The 15,689-nt window shown below is 45.1% G+C and overlaps 1 protein-coding gene across 1 annotated transcript; it reads right to left on the bottom strand.

The window, feature by feature from the left end:
* Window positions 1–782: 782 nt before the first annotated feature.
* Window positions 783–15,538, bottom strand: LOC131190425 (vomeronasal type-2 receptor 26-like). Its single transcript, XM_058167747.1, has 7 exons — window positions 15,528–15,538; window positions 14,318–14,609; window positions 12,221–13,024; window positions 7,013–7,240; window positions 5,924–6,050; window positions 2,193–2,525; window positions 783–1,678 (listed from the first exon to the last, which is right to left on the bottom strand). Exons 1-7 carry the CDS (start codon window positions 15,536–15,538, stop codon window positions 783–785), a joined length of 2,691 nt encoding a protein of 896 aa, XP_058023730.1.
* Window positions 15,539–15,689: the final 151 nt, after the last annotated feature.

Here is a 15,689-nt window from a genome sequence, read left to right as displayed (position 1 = left end):
TAAATAGGAGTAGCTTTAGGAATAAGAGGAATACCTCCTCCCCATGTATATCTTACTCCCTTCCTTCCCATCTTTGTCAATTTTAAACCAATGTTGGTATACTATTGTTTTACTCTTTCTTCTTCTTTTTTCTTGATTGTAAGGTGCCTAGAGTCATTTCTAGCTTAGATGGGCAGCATTTAGGTTAAAGAAATAAAGAAACAAACTCTAGAAATGACTTGGCTGGAGTGACAATAGAGGTGGCTGGGGATAACTAACACATGTTTCTGCTTGATATTTTTCAGAGGCTTTTTTCATTGTAAGGGGAGCTGACTGTCAACTCTCAAAACAACTTGGCAGGAGCCATACTTTCTTCTGCTTCATTTCTTAGTTGCCACATCAGAGGGGAGGACAATAAAGGGCTCCAATGTGCCAGACACAACATAAACAAAGATGGTGGGAATCAAGGTCATTGCAACGGATGCTCGTAGCAGCCGGGGAGAGTGACTGAGAAGCCCACCACTTTTCCAGTTGGTTATTGTGAGCTGTGATACTTGGCAGGGTGGGAGTTTTATTCTCTTAGTTATGTTGTCATCCACATGGGAAAAGTTTAGAGTTGGTTTCACTTTTGAACATGCTGATATGATGCACCCAGTAAAAAGGATCTCTGAGCAGACGATAGACCTTAGAGTCCTAACTCGGTTGAGGGCATTACTCGGAACCATGAAACAAATGTTAAATGGTCAAAACCTGTTAATGATGTTTTTGAAAGACAATAGATTTGTAAAAGTCATTTTTAAATTTTATTTTGACATCAAATGTTCTTTTGTATTCAGATCTGGCCTAAAAATAATAATGTAGCATTTAGGGAAGAAGATGCAGCCCAACAGACCAGCACTGGAGGCCAAGCTAGAGAAGATCTGAACAGCCACCGTGTACTTCCCTTTGGTGCTCAGGTAAGCTGGCACAAAGGACATCCAGACACTGCAGAAGACCAGCATGCTGAAGGAGATCAGCTTGGCTTCGTTGAAGGCCCCAGGGAGATTCCTGGCCAGGAAAGCCACTGTAAAACAGACGGCAGACAGGAAGCCCATGTATCCGAGGGCAACATAAAACATGATGATAGAACCTTCATTGCATTGAAGGATGATCTCTCTAGGTTGGGAGTGCATGTCAGAGTCAGGGAATGGGGGGAAAGTTCCCAACCAAATGCTACAGATGACAGCTTGGAGACCAGAACAAGAAAGGACAATGGAGTTGGCCAAGCTCTTCCCCAACCATCTCTGCACTTTATTCCCTGGTTTGGTGGCCAAGAAGGCTAACACCACTGTGATCGTTTTGGCCAAGATAGAAGAAATGGCAATTGAGAAGATGATGCTGAAGGCTGTTTGTCGAAGGAGGCAGGTCATCTTCCTTGGCCGGCCAATGAAGAGGAAGGAGGTCAAGATGGAAAGCAGGAGGGAAAGCAGGAGGATGTAGGAGAGGTCCCGGTTGTTGGCTTTGACAATTGGTTTTTCCATGAATTTAATGAAGATCCCCAAGCCAAAGCCTGTGGTTAAAGAGAGGAACAAGGCAATGGAAGTCAGGATAATCCCCAGATTTTCCTTATAAGAAAGATAGCTTTTAATCTTGGAAATACAGTGAACTCGATTGATGTTTGGATGTTGATCATCTGGACATTTGGTGCATTTGTCTGCATCTGAAAAAGAGCAAGAATAGGATCTCAATTTAACAGGGCCTCTTGTGACTCAACAGACTAATTGTCAGCCTCCACTCCAATCTTCATATACTTTTGAATGATTATATCAGTAGATAGAATGTGAAATGTTTATTTCTGTATTATAAAACTATTAAGGAAATGAGATGTATCATACCACCGTACAGGGTAAGGGAAAGGAGCCTATTAAGAGTGTCGGCTGACATAACAGTGGGGGAGGGATGATTAACGACTGAGTGTTATCAGCTGGTTTTCTAACAGACACTGCAGAAGACCAGCATGCTGAAGGAGATCAGCTTGGCTTCGTTGAAGGCCCCAGGGAGATTCCTGGCCAGGAAAGCCACTGTAAAACAGACGGCAGACAGGAAGCCCATGTATCCGAGGGCAACATAAAACATGATGATAGAACCTTCATTGCATTGAAGGATGATCTCTCTAGGTTGGGAGTGCATGTCAGAGTCAGGGAATGGGGGGAAAGTTCCCAACCAAATGCTACAGATGACAGCTTGGAGACCAGAACAAGAAAGGACAATGGAGTTGGCCAAGCTCTTCCCCAACCATCTCTGCACTTTATTCCCTGGTTTGGTGGCCAAGAAGGCTAACACCACTGTGATCGTTTTGGCCAAGATAGAAGAAATGGCAATTGAGAAGATGATGCTGAAGGCTGTTTGTCGAAGGAGGCAGGTCATCTTCCTTGGCCGGCCAATGAAGAGGAAGGAGGTCAAGATGGAAAGCAGGAGTGAAACCAGGAGGATGTAGGAGAGGTCCCGGTTGTTGGCTTTGACAATTGGTTTTTCCATGAATTTAATGAAGATCCCCAAGCCAAAGCCTGTGGTTAAAGAGAGGAACAAGGCAATGGAAGTCAGGATAATCCCCAGATTTTCCTTATAAGAAAGATAGCTTTTAATCTTGGAAATACAGTGAACTCAATTGATGTTTGGATGTTGATCATCTGGACATTTGGTGCATTTGTCTGCATCTGAAAAAGAGCAAGAATAGGATCTCAATTTAACAGGGCCTCTTGTGACTCAACAGACTAATCCAGTCTGTTATTAACACAGCTGCTTGCAATTACTGCAGGTTCTAGTCCCACCAGGCCCAAGGTTGACTCAGCCTTCCATCCTTTATAAGGTAGGTAAAATGAGGACCCAGATTGTTGGGGGCAATAAGTTGACTTTGTATATAAATATACAAATAGGATGAAGACTATTGCTAACATAGTGTAAGCCCCCCTGAGTCTTCAGAGAAGGGCAGGATATAAATGCAAAAAAATAAATAAATTCAAATGCATTGTTTGGGTAAACTTGTGTGAATGACTGTGTGTAGACAATACATCTTTTCATTACCCTTCTGCTAGAACAGCTTAATGTTACTTTTCTTTTTTGGTGTTCATTGATTTCATTGACTGAGAGAGAAGAAGGGAAAAGGAAAGGATTCAAAGAAGGCAGGCAGTTCTACCCTTTTACCTTTTCACTGCTGAACCTGCTAAAAACTGGGCCCAGCCTTTTGTCGATGCTTTAAGGCACCAATGAGATCCAGCTTATAGTGGAATGAAGTACATGCATGGTGACACAATGATTAGAATGTAGTATTGCAGGCTACGTCTGCTGATTGCTGATTGACAGCCGTTTGGCAGTTCAAACCTAACCAGCTCAAGGCTGACTCAGTCTTCCATCCTTCCAAGGTGGGTAAAATAAGGATCCAGATTATTGAGGGCAAGAGCCCACTTAGAGAGGGCTGTAACTGTCGTGTCCCACTCCTCCTCTGACGGCTGGGTCTGGGAAGTCTGTATCAAGTGTGGCCACGAAGCCTCTGCAGCTTTGCCAAATTCCTGTCAGAGTTCTCAGGGCAGGCAGAAATCCAAGGTGTGACTTCAGCAACCAGATGAGACTTTGCCTGACTCAAGGAATGACAAAAAGCAGATCCTTTATATAGGCCATGGGGTGTGGCTCCATGACTCAGCACTTATCCAGGCCTGCCCCTCCCTTCCTTTTGCTGATGTCGCCTCTCCATTCTCCGGAAGCGGGGATCTGTCCACTGTGTCTGTTCATCCTCAGCTGCTGGCAATTCTAGCTTGTGGCTGGCTTCGTGCTCACACGCTGTAGGAAGGAGGTTTGTTTGCTCAGTCTGTCCGGGCATGGTGCCAGGGCTGGGGGCTGGAGGCATGCCAGGCCATTCTTCTTCACTATCAGTCTCTGGCTCAGATAACAGGAGCTGGGAGGGGCCCGGCTGCGGAGAGGAGGGCGGGCAAGGCACAACAGTAACACACTGTGAAGCAGTATATAAATCTAAGTGCTATTGCTATTGCTATTACATAAGCTTGGAACTTTGGAAATGGTTGAACTCCTGAGAGGTATAGGAGAAGAAATAAAAGATTTTCAAGTTGCAGCACTATTACTTAATAGATAATTACTTAAAAGATAATGAACATGTTTTTCAATCTAAAAGTTGCACCTCATATTTGCAAACATGATGTGTTGATTCAGAATCTACAAGGCACATGACAAATGACAGAAATTTCTTAACTCACCTTGACCAGAGTAAAACAGAAAAAAAAAATCACCACAGCTAATGGGCAAATAATGGAATCAGAAGGAATAGGATATTGTTTTCTTTACTGTCCTATTTCCCAGAGTGTCACCAGAAAGATAATTGTCAAAAATGTACTCTCTGTCCCTGCTCTTGAAACTAATATTTTGTCGGTGAACAAGCTCACAAAAACAAGGCAATCTAGTGACTTTTAAATGGAGCAGTTGTATTATCACAGAAGGGGATATCTTACTTCCAAAGGCTAAAATTACAGATGAACTGAATCAGTTAACTTCATTCAGGTGGTTCGTACTGCCAAGGAGGAAAAACATTCAGACTGCATACACACATGGCACAGGCAACTTGGGCACAGAAGACCTGACACAATAAAGAACTTAACTGAGAAAGACTATCCAAATGTTACAAAGGAAGAAGCCAGGCCACAAGAGGCTTCAATCAGGAGACACTACAGAAGCAATAAAGGCACCCTAGCTAAACATCTATCCGATGTTGCTCGTGAAACATTAAGACCCAGAGATGGGAAGGAGAATTCAAAAGAGACTTCAACCACTGCCATGGTACTCCAGCCCAGCCCCAGCCAGAGCTCCAGCAGCTCCAGTGTCAGCAGTTAAGAGAGCCAAGGTCAAAACCACAGCAGCAGTGCCAGCTCTGAAGACACCCAAGATGTCAAGAAGAAGAGGAAAAGAAGGACAAGGAGAAACATAAAGTAAAGGAAAAGGTTCCCCTTGCACATATGTGCTAGTCGTTCCTGACTTTAGGGGGCGGTGCTCATCTCCGTTCCAAAGCCAAAGAGCCAGCGCTGTCTGAAGACATCTCCATGGTCATGTGGCCAGAATGACTAAACACCAAAAGCGCGTGGAACGCTGTTACCTTCCCTCCAAAGGTGGTCCCTATTTTTCTACTTGCATTTTTTACTTGCTTTCGAACTGCTAGGTTGGCAGAAGCTGTGACAAGTAATGGGAGCTCACCCTGTTACGCAGAACTAGGGATTCAAACCGCTGAACTGCCAACCCATCAATCGACAAGCTCAGCATCTAAGCCACAGAGCCACCACATCCCTAAGCATAAGAAGAGAGAAGCATAAGAAACAGATTTATAGAACTAAGATCCAAAATGGGACAAATATAGGAGTAATTGTGGAGTGCTGTTTTTCGAATTCAGTGTTGGAATGTATTTCTATACAACAACTACAGTAGTATTCAGGAGTAGATGACAGTGTTTACAAGTTTGGATCTATGGTATATACTCTATGCTCCTTTGTTCTAAGTATTTACAGTTAAATAGTTGAGAAGTAAGACACATGGTGAATGTACTCTTTGTTTGTTCTGTGGTGCCCTATATAAATGTAATTTCTAACAAGAGCAATGAAGTAAATAGTAATTTGAAAGATGGAAGATGTGTCCTAAAAGATAAAGAGCAAGAGAGGTCACCTCTCTCACAATATTCAACCCCCACTTATCCTGCATCTTTATCCATGATCTCTATCCCTTTTTGCTTGTGCTAGATACCAGATTAATCTCCAAGATCAGTTCTTATGAGTCACATTCAAATGTAATTTGATCAAGACTCAAAGAGGTGGGACCCTTTATTACCAATCCTTTCAAATTCACGTTCAAGTAAAATCTCAGGATTTGTGGTCCTCCCCAAAGTCTGTCCCTTTCTCCTGCTGTCACCCACCTTCCTTGGTGGAGGTGCTTCCTTCGGGACAAGGGCGGCAATTGTAGCAGCAGATGGGCTTCCCTTCCTGAGCCACCTTCATGAATCCAGGAGGACAGCTTTCCACACACCTGGAAGGAGGCAGAGGCTGGGCAGAGAGAATGAAATAAATACATCCACAGCATGAATTATTGTATTCCTTACGGGGGTAAAGGGAGAACTTTGGACATTTCCAGTTCAAGGCTCAGCTAAACTTAGAGTCCATCCAACAGATTTGGCTGCATGATGTAGGCCTTTTTATCTACTCTTCTAATTTTTCTCCCAGTACAATTTTATTTTAACTTCTACACTGACAGCAAATGCACCAAGACAAATTCCTTGTGTGTCCAATCATACTTGGCCAATAAAATTCTGTTCTATGTATCGACTCAAGAGTAAGTCGAATGGATTTCTATTTTGGTAAAATCAATCGTTTTGTCCTATGATTTAATTCTAGCTCCCTTGCAGAAGACTGATACACAGTTAACTGGAATAGTTAAGAATATTTTTCTTACAGACTCCTGAACAACAAACCAAAAGTTAAGTTTCTCCTCTGGGAGAATTGAGATGATACCCAAGCCTGTCCCTTCCCCAGCTCTGGCATCCACTTGGTAAGACATTGAAAAAAAAATAAAGTATTTTCCAGGGGTGGGGCTGTTGGGGGTTCGCAGGAGGTCAGGAGAACCTCTAGCTAAGATTCTGTGCAGTTCGGAGAACCCCCAAATCCCACTCCTGGCTGGCCTTGCCCACCCTTCTCTTCCCCTCCCAGGAATCCATTTTGGATGCAGGTAAGCGCAGGGCACGTGAGGAGGATTGGGGAGGGTGAAAAATGGGCCTACTGGATGTTCGGGAAGGCCTCCAGATGGCCTCCAGAGCCTGGGGAGGCCATTTTTGCCTTCCTGAAGGCTCGAGGAAAGCCTCTGGAGCCCAGGGAGAGAAAAAACACCCACTCACACACATCATGGTGCAGGAGGCCGACTAGGCCATGCCCAATATGGCCACACCCACCCAGCAACTGGGCAGAGAACCCCTTCTAAATTTTTTGAAGCCCACCTCTGGGATTTTCTCTACCTTGTTCAACATTTCCATGTTTGCAATAGCATTCTGGTTCATCATGAACTTGAAATGCGAGGATCCCACTCTTTCTAGACTTCCAACTGTCACTTGGCTAACAGACATATTGTGGGAAAGAACCGTGTTCACAATGTCCAGGTCTGCTACCAGCTCTCCAGTCTCATCCAAATAGACCCCATGGATGGAATTATTATAAAACTGAGAGCTTCGAAGGAAAGGCTGAAGCTGGAATGGAAGAGAAAAGGGGCAATGTTACATAAACACAGAAAGCTCTCTGGCAGGACTCCTCCAGTTGAGCTGGAATGAAGGATCTGAACTGAGGAATAGAGGATAAAAATCTTAGAAGAACCAATAATGACTTGAAAAATAAAGATGGCAAAGGATGTCCTTTATCTCTCCCACTCATAATTGTCACTGCAGAATTGAGAAAGCCAATGGGAAGGAAAGGATACATCCAGTGTGAACTAATGAGGTTCAAAGTCAAAACCCAAAAGGAGATGATGTGGTGCACAAGCAGACTCAAGGAATTCTGCCTGTGAAGCCAAAATGAAATCAGATGCCCCACACAGAGGCAATGCTGTAAACAACTGTTGTACTGGTCAACGGGCAGATAGGAAGAGAAAAATCTTTGAAGATGAGCAAGGGGGCCTTTGTTCCATGAGTGTTTTGCATTTATGAAACTCTGCACTGAGCTGAAGATTGATCTCTTGGCACGGAGAAGAGACCCCAGATCTTCATTGTGAAAGGTGATCTCCAGTACCAGTTAAGGTCACTTCCTTCAACTTTATTGAATATTTATTGAATATTTTATGGAACATTCTTCACTCTTGCTGCTTCAAGACCCTTCATCTTTTATTTATTTATTTATTATTTAAATTTGTATACCGCCCTTCTCCCGAAGGACTCAGGGCGGTTCACAATAAATAAAATACAATCCACTATAAATACAATTAAAATACAATTAAAAAACTTATTTAAATTGGCCACAATTAAAATTTGGAGATAAAACCCATTAAAAAACCCATAACTTAAAAAACTAACCCAGTCCAGCGCAGATAAATAAGTAAGTTTTAAGCTCATGCGAAAAGGTCTGAGGTCCGGAAGTTGACGAAGTCCTGGGGAGTTCGTTCCAGAGGGCGGGAGCCCCACAGAGAAGGCCCTTCCCTGGGTGTCGCCAGACGACACTGTCGCGCCCGGCACCCTGAGGAGTCCCTCTGTGAGAGCGCACGGGTCGGTGAGAGGTATTCGGTAGCAGCAGGCGGTCCTGCAACCCGCCCTATGCCATGGGCGCTTTAAGACATTCACCAACACCTTGAAGCGCACCCGAAGGCCACAGGTAGCCAGTGCAGCCTCGCAGGATAGGTGTCACTCGGGAGCCACGAGGGCTCCCTCTATCACCAGCAGCTGCATTCTGGACTAACTGCAGCCTCCGGATGCCCTTCAAGGGAGCCCCATGTAGAGAGCATTGCAGTAGTCAGGCGAGGCGTCACAAGGGCGTGGTGACTGTGCACAAGGCATCCCGGTCTAGAAAGGCGCAACTGGCGCACCAAGCGAACCTGGTGGAAAGCTCTCCTGGAGGCGGCCGTCAAATGGTCTTCAAAAGACAGCCGTGCATCCAGGAGAACGCCCAAATTGCGCACCCTCTCCGCCGGGGCCAATGACTCGCTCCCGACAGTCAGCCGGACTCAGCTGACTGTACCGGGATGCCGGCATCCACAGCCACTCCGTCTTGGAGGATTGAGCTTGAGCCTGTTTCTCCCCATCCAGACCCGTCGGCTTCCAAACACCGGGACAGCACTTGATAGCTTCATTGGGGTGGCCCGTGGAAAAGTACAGCTGGGTGTCATCAGCGTACAGCTGGTACCTCACACGAAGCCACTGATGATCTCACCCAGCGGCTTCATATAGATGTTGAACAGAAGGCGAGAGAATCACCCCGCGGCACCCCACAAGTGAGGCGCCCGGGCGACCTCTGCCCCCGTCAACACGTTTCGCATCGGTCGGAGAGATAGGAGGAGAACCACCGATAAACGGTGCCTCCCACTCCCAATCCCTCCAACCGGCGCAGCAGGATACCATGGTCGATGGTATCAAAAGCCGCTGAGAGGTCTAATAGGACCAGGGCAGAGGAATAACCCCTATCCTGGCCCTCCAGAGATCATCCACCAACGCGACCAAAGCCGTCTCAGTGCTGTAACGGTCGAAGCCGGACTGGAACGGGTCCAGATAGACAGTTTCCTCCAGGTGCAGGGGAAACTGATATGCCACCATACTCTCTACAACCTTCGCCGCAGCGAAGGTTGGAGACCGGACGACACCTAAAACAGCCGGGTCCAGGAAGGCTTCTTGAGGAGGGCCTCACCACCGCCTCTTTCAAGGCGGCCGGAAAGACTCCTCCAACAAGGAAGAAGCTGAATCCCTGGAGCCAGCCTCGTGTCACCTCCTGAGTGGCCAGCACCAGCCAGGAGGGGCACGGGTCCAGTAAACACGTGGTGGCATTCAATCTACCCAGCAACCTGTCCATGTCCTCGGAGTCACAGGGTCAAACTCATCCCAAACAACATCACCAAGACCGCCTCAGATACCCCGTCTGAATCGCCACAATTTTGGTCCAGACCGTCCCTAAGCTGAGCGATTTTATCGTATAGATAACCGTTAAACTCCTCAGCATGTCCCTGCAGGTCATCCCGCTCCCCTGGTGAAGGAGGAGGCGGGTCACCCAAACAGGGCAGCTGGGCGGTTATCTGCCGGCGCAATGAGGGAGGAGGCGAGACGCTTCCCTCAGTGCCACTAGGTAGGTCCTAGTATAGGATCTAACTAGTGTCCGATCAACCTCTGAGCGGCTGGACCTCCAGGAACTCTCTAGGCGTCTTCTCCGGCGTTTCATCCCCCTCAGCTCCTCGGAGAACCAAGGAGCCGGTTGGGATCTGCGCCGGGTCAGAGGCCGCAAAGGCACGACACGGTCTAAAGCCCCAGCCGCAGCCCGTTCCCAGGCTGCAGCTAGTTCCTCTGCCGTGCCGTGAGCCAGACCCTCAGGAAGTGGCCCAAGCTCCGTCCGAAACCTCTCTGGGTCCATCAGGCGCCTGGGACGGTACCAACGTAATGGTTCCGTCTCCCTGCGGTGTTGGGTAGCGGTCAGAAAGTCCAGGCGAAGGAGAGTGATCTGACCATGACAAAGGTTCAATGACTATTTCCTTTAAGTCCAGATCTCTCAACCACTGACCAGAGACAAAATCAGGTCCAATGTGCTGATGTGAGTGGGGCCATCCACTACTTGAGTCAGGTCCAAGGCCGTCATGGAGGCCAAGAACTCCCGAGCTACCGTCGATGACGAGCCGGCAGATGGCAAGTTAAAGTCCCCCATGACTAAAAGTCTGGGGGTCTCCACTGCCACCCCGGCAAGCACCTCCAGGAGCTCGGGCAGGGCAGCTGTCACGCAGCAAGGAGCCAGGTACGCGACCAGCAAGCCCATCTGGCATCTATGGCCCCACCTCACAAAGAGGATTCACCCGGCAATCTGAGGTACAGTGGTCTCCCTCGGCTCTAGACTCTCTTTAATAGCAACCGCCACCCCTCCACCCCTACCCTGGGCCCTCGGCTGATGGAATGCACGGAAACCTGGTGGGCACATCTCGACCAGGGGCACACCCCCTTCAGTGCCCAACCAGGTCTCCGTAACGCCTGTAATATCCGCGGCACCCCCCTGAATCAGATCATGTATTAGGGGGGCCTTATTGGCCATGGACTCCCTTGACCTTGGCCTGCTTAGCTTCTTGGCCAAAAGTGTCTTTTCCATATGCTGCTTCTTGATGTTATCCTTTATTATCTGTGATTGTACTGAGAGATTTGAGTCGTGGAAGGAAAATCGAAGGGATTCTTAACCAAAGGATGAGAGTCACTCTGGATAAAGGCTGCCCCAGAGCAGAAGAGCATCCCAGGAAGTGAGATAACATAACATAACATAACATAACATCAGAGTTGGAAGGGACCTTGGAGGCCTTCTAGTCCAACCCCCTGCCCAGGCAGGAAACCCTACACCATCTCAGTCAGATGGTTATCCAACATTTTCTTAAAAATTTCCAGTTTTGGAGCATTCACAACTTCTGAAGGCAAGTCATTCCACTTATTAATTGTTCTAACTGTCAGGAAATTTCTCCTTAGTTCTAAGTTGATTCTTTCTTTGATCAGTTTCCACCCATTGCTTCTTGTTCTACCCTCAGGTGCTTTGGAGAAGAGCCCGACTCCCTCTTCTTTGTGGCAGCCCCTGAGATATTGGAACACAGCTATCATGTCTCCCCTAGTCCCCTAGACATACCCAGTTCCCGCAACCGTTCTTCATATGTTTTATCCGCCAGTCCCCTAATCATCTTTGTTGCTCTTCTCTGCACTCTTTCTAGAGTCTCAACATCTTTTTTACATCGTGGCGACCAAAACTGGATGCAATATTCCAAGTGTGGCCTTACCAAGGCATTATAAAGTGGCACTAACACTTCACGTGATCTTGATTCTATCCCTCTGTTTATGCAGCCCAGAACTGTGTTGGCTTTTTTAACAGCTGCTGCACACTGCTGGCTCATATCTAAATGGTTATCCACTAGGACTCCAAGATCCCTCTCACAGGTACTACTATTGAGCAAAGTACCAAATATACGGTACTGGTGCATTTTGTTTTTTTGCCTAAATGTAGAACCTTATTTTTTTCACTGTTGAATTTCATTTTGTTAGATAGCGCCCAATGTTCAAGTCTGTCAAGATTCTTCTATATCTTGAGCCTATCTTCTGGAGTGTTGGCTATTCCTGCCAGCTTGGTGTCATCTGCAAATTTGATGAGTTCCCCATCTATCCCCTCGTCCAAGTCATTGATGAAGATGTTGAAGAGTACTGGGCACCTGGTCAGAGGTGTTAGACAGCTTAATATAAACAGTGTGTGACATGTTAATGGCCCTGCTTTGTAAAATAAAAAAGAGCCAAAAAAAGAAAGAGGTGGAGGAAAAATATGTTTTTTACCAAAAAGCTTGTAAAAAGACATTGGAAAAGAAATGAGCAGGGTGAAATGAATTATAGAAAAGAGAGCAATGGAAAATTGGAATTTAATTTGTTTTTTCAGAGTACAATAAAACTGTTCTCGGAATAGTTTCACAGTTCTGACAATTGTAAAATTGATTCTCAACTGTTATGGAGAGCTGTGCAATAGAAAATAAGTACCTGCCATGCCTTCAGCATAGGAGTTTTCAGGTTTTTACCATCTTTAAACGTTCTCCTGGATCTGGATATATAAGCTGCATTTAAGGCCCGTGCCACAGCCCAGATTGTGTTGTAGATGAAATAGTTGTCCCCAGTCAGGATTGGATCCATCTCCTCTTCTTTGAGAGCTTCCAGATCTTCTCTCTGCCTGCACCGTCTCCAGACTTTCACCGAAAGGGTATTGTTGGTGTATGAACACAGGAAGGAAGTTTCTTCAAAGTGCCTCATAAGAGAGTAAAATTTCAAAAACCAACCATACTTTGAAATTTGATTTTTCTTCATAGGAAAGGAAAATATGCTGTGGATGTATTGAATATGAAAGGGTTTGTTTGACAAATAAATAGTGAAATCCCAGCGGATTGTGAAGATCAGGACTTTTCCTTTAGGAGGTTCAGTAATCATTTCAAATATCTGAAACAAAACTGAAATGCCTGCATGGAATGAAGTCAAGTCTGCCCCATAAATAAAGACCTTCACCTTTCTCCAGCTAAAGTATAAATCACTATCTATGTTCGCATTCCAAGAAGCTGGGGAAAAGGTTTGTGATAAAACTGGGCAAATGCCATTCCTGACCAGCAGGGAAGTCATCGTCCTCATGAAACTTTGTCCATTCTCATTGTCTGGAGCAAGGAGACCCACCAAAGTCCACCTGAAATGGAGGACCAGCTTCACCATCCCTGGATACTGTGATCCTTCAGCAGGGAGCATTGGGTAGAAGAAAGGATTTTCATCACTCAGAACCTGGGAATCAAAACCGTGATTGATCTGAAAAGGGGGAAAAATAAATAAAATAAATAAAACTTTGTTTTATTGGAGATCATAAAAACAAAATCTAGCCCTGGTGGAGGAATTGCTCCACTCCTTGCCATGAAGAACCTTTTATAAGGAGTTTCTGGTCATTCTGCCTTACATTGTTTCTGTTCTCACTTCAGTGAAGCCTTTGACTGTTGCAAAGAGTCAGCAGAGATGCACAATCTGCATTACAAGTGTAGCAGAGAGAGGGTTGTCTGCTCAGATCCTTCTCTACTATTTGATAGAACCTTCATCCTTACTTCATGGAATTCCCACAATAGAACTTTGCTCTTCATTTACAAGAGAGGATGCCTGGCTGTAAGTTGTATGTCTAAAAATGGTCTTCACAGCAAAGATGTCAGCTTTGGAAGCCATACTAGGTCAAAGGCTTCCACATGCTGCTACTTTCTCCTCTGTGGGAAAGGAGGGGAGGAGGGTGGTAGTACAAGGGATGATTAGACAAAACAACATTCTTCCTGCTGGTGAAGGTCAGGCTGGGTTCGCATCTGGAGAAGGAGTGGCTGGAGTGATGCTTCGACATGGGACGGTTGAGGATTGGAGCATGTGACCGGCAGAGGGGTCATGAGGATGGAGATTTTGGGGTTTGTCATGTCCCACTCCTCCACTGATGGCCGGATCAGGGAAATCCGAATCAGGCGTGCCTCTGCAGTTCTGCCAAAGTCCTAGCAAAGTCCTCAGGGCAGGCAGGAGACCAGAAAGTGACTTCAGCAAGATATGTTTAGACTTTGCCTGACTCAGAGAATGCCAGAAAGCAGGTCCTTTATATAGGCCATGGGGTGTGGCTCTATGACTCAGCACTTATCCAGGCCTGCCCCTCCCTTCCTTCTGTTGCCTCCGTCTATCAAGTCTTCTGACGCGAGGGTCACTCCAGTCTGCAGCTGTTGGCAATTGACCTCCCTCAGGCTCACATGCTGTGGAGGAGGGGGAGGGGTCTAGTTGCTCCATTTGCCTGGGCATGGAGCCAGAGCTGGGGGCTGGAGATACTTCCTCCTCTTCAGCCTGTCTGGGCATGGAGCCAGGGCTGGGGCCGGGAGGCATACTAGGACATTCCTCCGTGTTCGGAAGCAGATAAGAAGGCCCCGGCTGTGGTGAGATTGGACGAGACACAACAGGGTTTGTATTATTGAGGCAGGAGCCAGAATCCCTAGTTTCGGTTTTCCTCCAACTGTGCCAGTTTACCTATGCTAGTAAAAGAGCTTTGAAAGATGCAGGAGGGGTTTTCTGGAACATTGACAAAAGACACACCTGTGGGATTTTGTAGGTTCCCAACATGGTTAAAATCTGGAAGGAGATGTCAGTATCAGCCCCTTCGAGAACAGCCATGGTGTTTCTCTGCCTTCCACAGCTGTAGTTGGGAACATTGGCCTCCCCCTCCGAAAGCAGGTCCAGCAAAGCCTCCGAGGTCATTTGTGCTGTGAAATAATTGTCATAGATGTTGTATCCCAGAGTGACATTGAACAAAATGTTGGGATTCTTGTTGATTGCCTGGATTGCAAAAAGGAAGGATAGGATTTTCCAGTCCTCTGTTAATGCTTTCCTAAAAGTATGAATATATCAGGACATAATCAATGGAAGCAACATGTTATTTAATTGTTTTTTTTAAAAAAAATATTTCTAATCCATGTAAGGCTGAAAGGTTTGGAGGCATTTTCAAATCTTTAAAAAATATCTCACTTATCTGAGTGGAACTTTTATTTTTAGATACTGAATGCATATTATGTCTCGGTCAATTTAGTTATTGTTTAGCTTTCTCTAATTCTTTTTTAAATTTATATTTACTAAGAACTTTTACAGACGTAAAATATTAATCAGAAGAAAGAAAAAAATAAAGGAAAGAAGAAAAGGTCCAAGAAATTTTAAAAAAGAAAGAAAACTGATTTCCCATTTTCTTTTGAACAGATAATTTTTTTTCATTTCTGCAAATTCTACATTTTTCACAATCTAGTCCTTCACGGAGGGAATTCCAGATTCTTACATCCATGAGCATATAATAATCTCACTGCAGTTGCCATATATAAAATTCATCCACTATGAATGCCTTTTAATTCATTGTTCAGATGTCCCAATAAAAAAAAAATCTGGTTTCTTTACCATTTTTAGCCTTTCAAATTCTTTGCATTATTTGTCCATTTCTATCTGAAATTTCTGAGTTTTCTCACAAGTCTGCCTGGCATGATAAAATATTTCCCCATACTTTTCACAATTCCTGCATTGGTTTGAAATAAGTTTACACATTTTTGATAATTTCTCTAATGTCATATACTGAGAATAGATCATGTTATTTTTTTCAAAAAATTAAATTTTTAAAATTATGACAGTGTAAACTGAATATCCATTACCCCAATTCTCTGTCTCTGTTTAATATCCAAATTTAAGAGTGCATTCAGTCATTCAAATTTAACCAGTTTGTCTTCTGTTTCAAATCCTTAAAACTTTATACATTGATTGTTATTACATGTTCACCATTTTTACGAAATCCATTCAATTCAGTTTTGGTTTATTCTTCACATTGTCCTTATTCTTGCTGTTGTATTAAGATTTCAGACTGATTTCTTTCTATCCCTTTGCCTGTTTATCTTCTCCAATAATTAATAATTGGAAGTGTGACCTATTATTC

Source organism: Ahaetulla prasina, chromosome 2 (genome assembly GCF_028640845.1).
Source record: "Ahaetulla prasina isolate Xishuangbanna chromosome 2, ASM2864084v1, whole genome shotgun sequence".
Taxonomy (NCBI): Eukaryota; Metazoa; Chordata; class Lepidosauria; order Squamata; family Colubridae; genus Ahaetulla; species Ahaetulla prasina.
This window is presented reverse-complemented; position numbering and strand designations above follow the sequence as displayed.

What these genes read in the sequence shown, in the direction of transcription:
- LOC131190425 (XM_058167747.1), bottom strand. An exon ending in GAACCTACAAAATCCCACAG is followed by an intron (nt 13,025 to 14,317) that starts GTGTGTCTTTTG and finishes CCCCCTTTTCAG; the next exon opens with ATCAATCACGGTTTTGATTC. An exon ending in ACATGGAAATGTTGAACAAG is followed by an intron (nt 6,051 to 7,012) that starts GTAGAGAAAATC and finishes CTCTCTGCCCAG; the next exon opens with CCTCTGCCTCCTTCCAGGTG.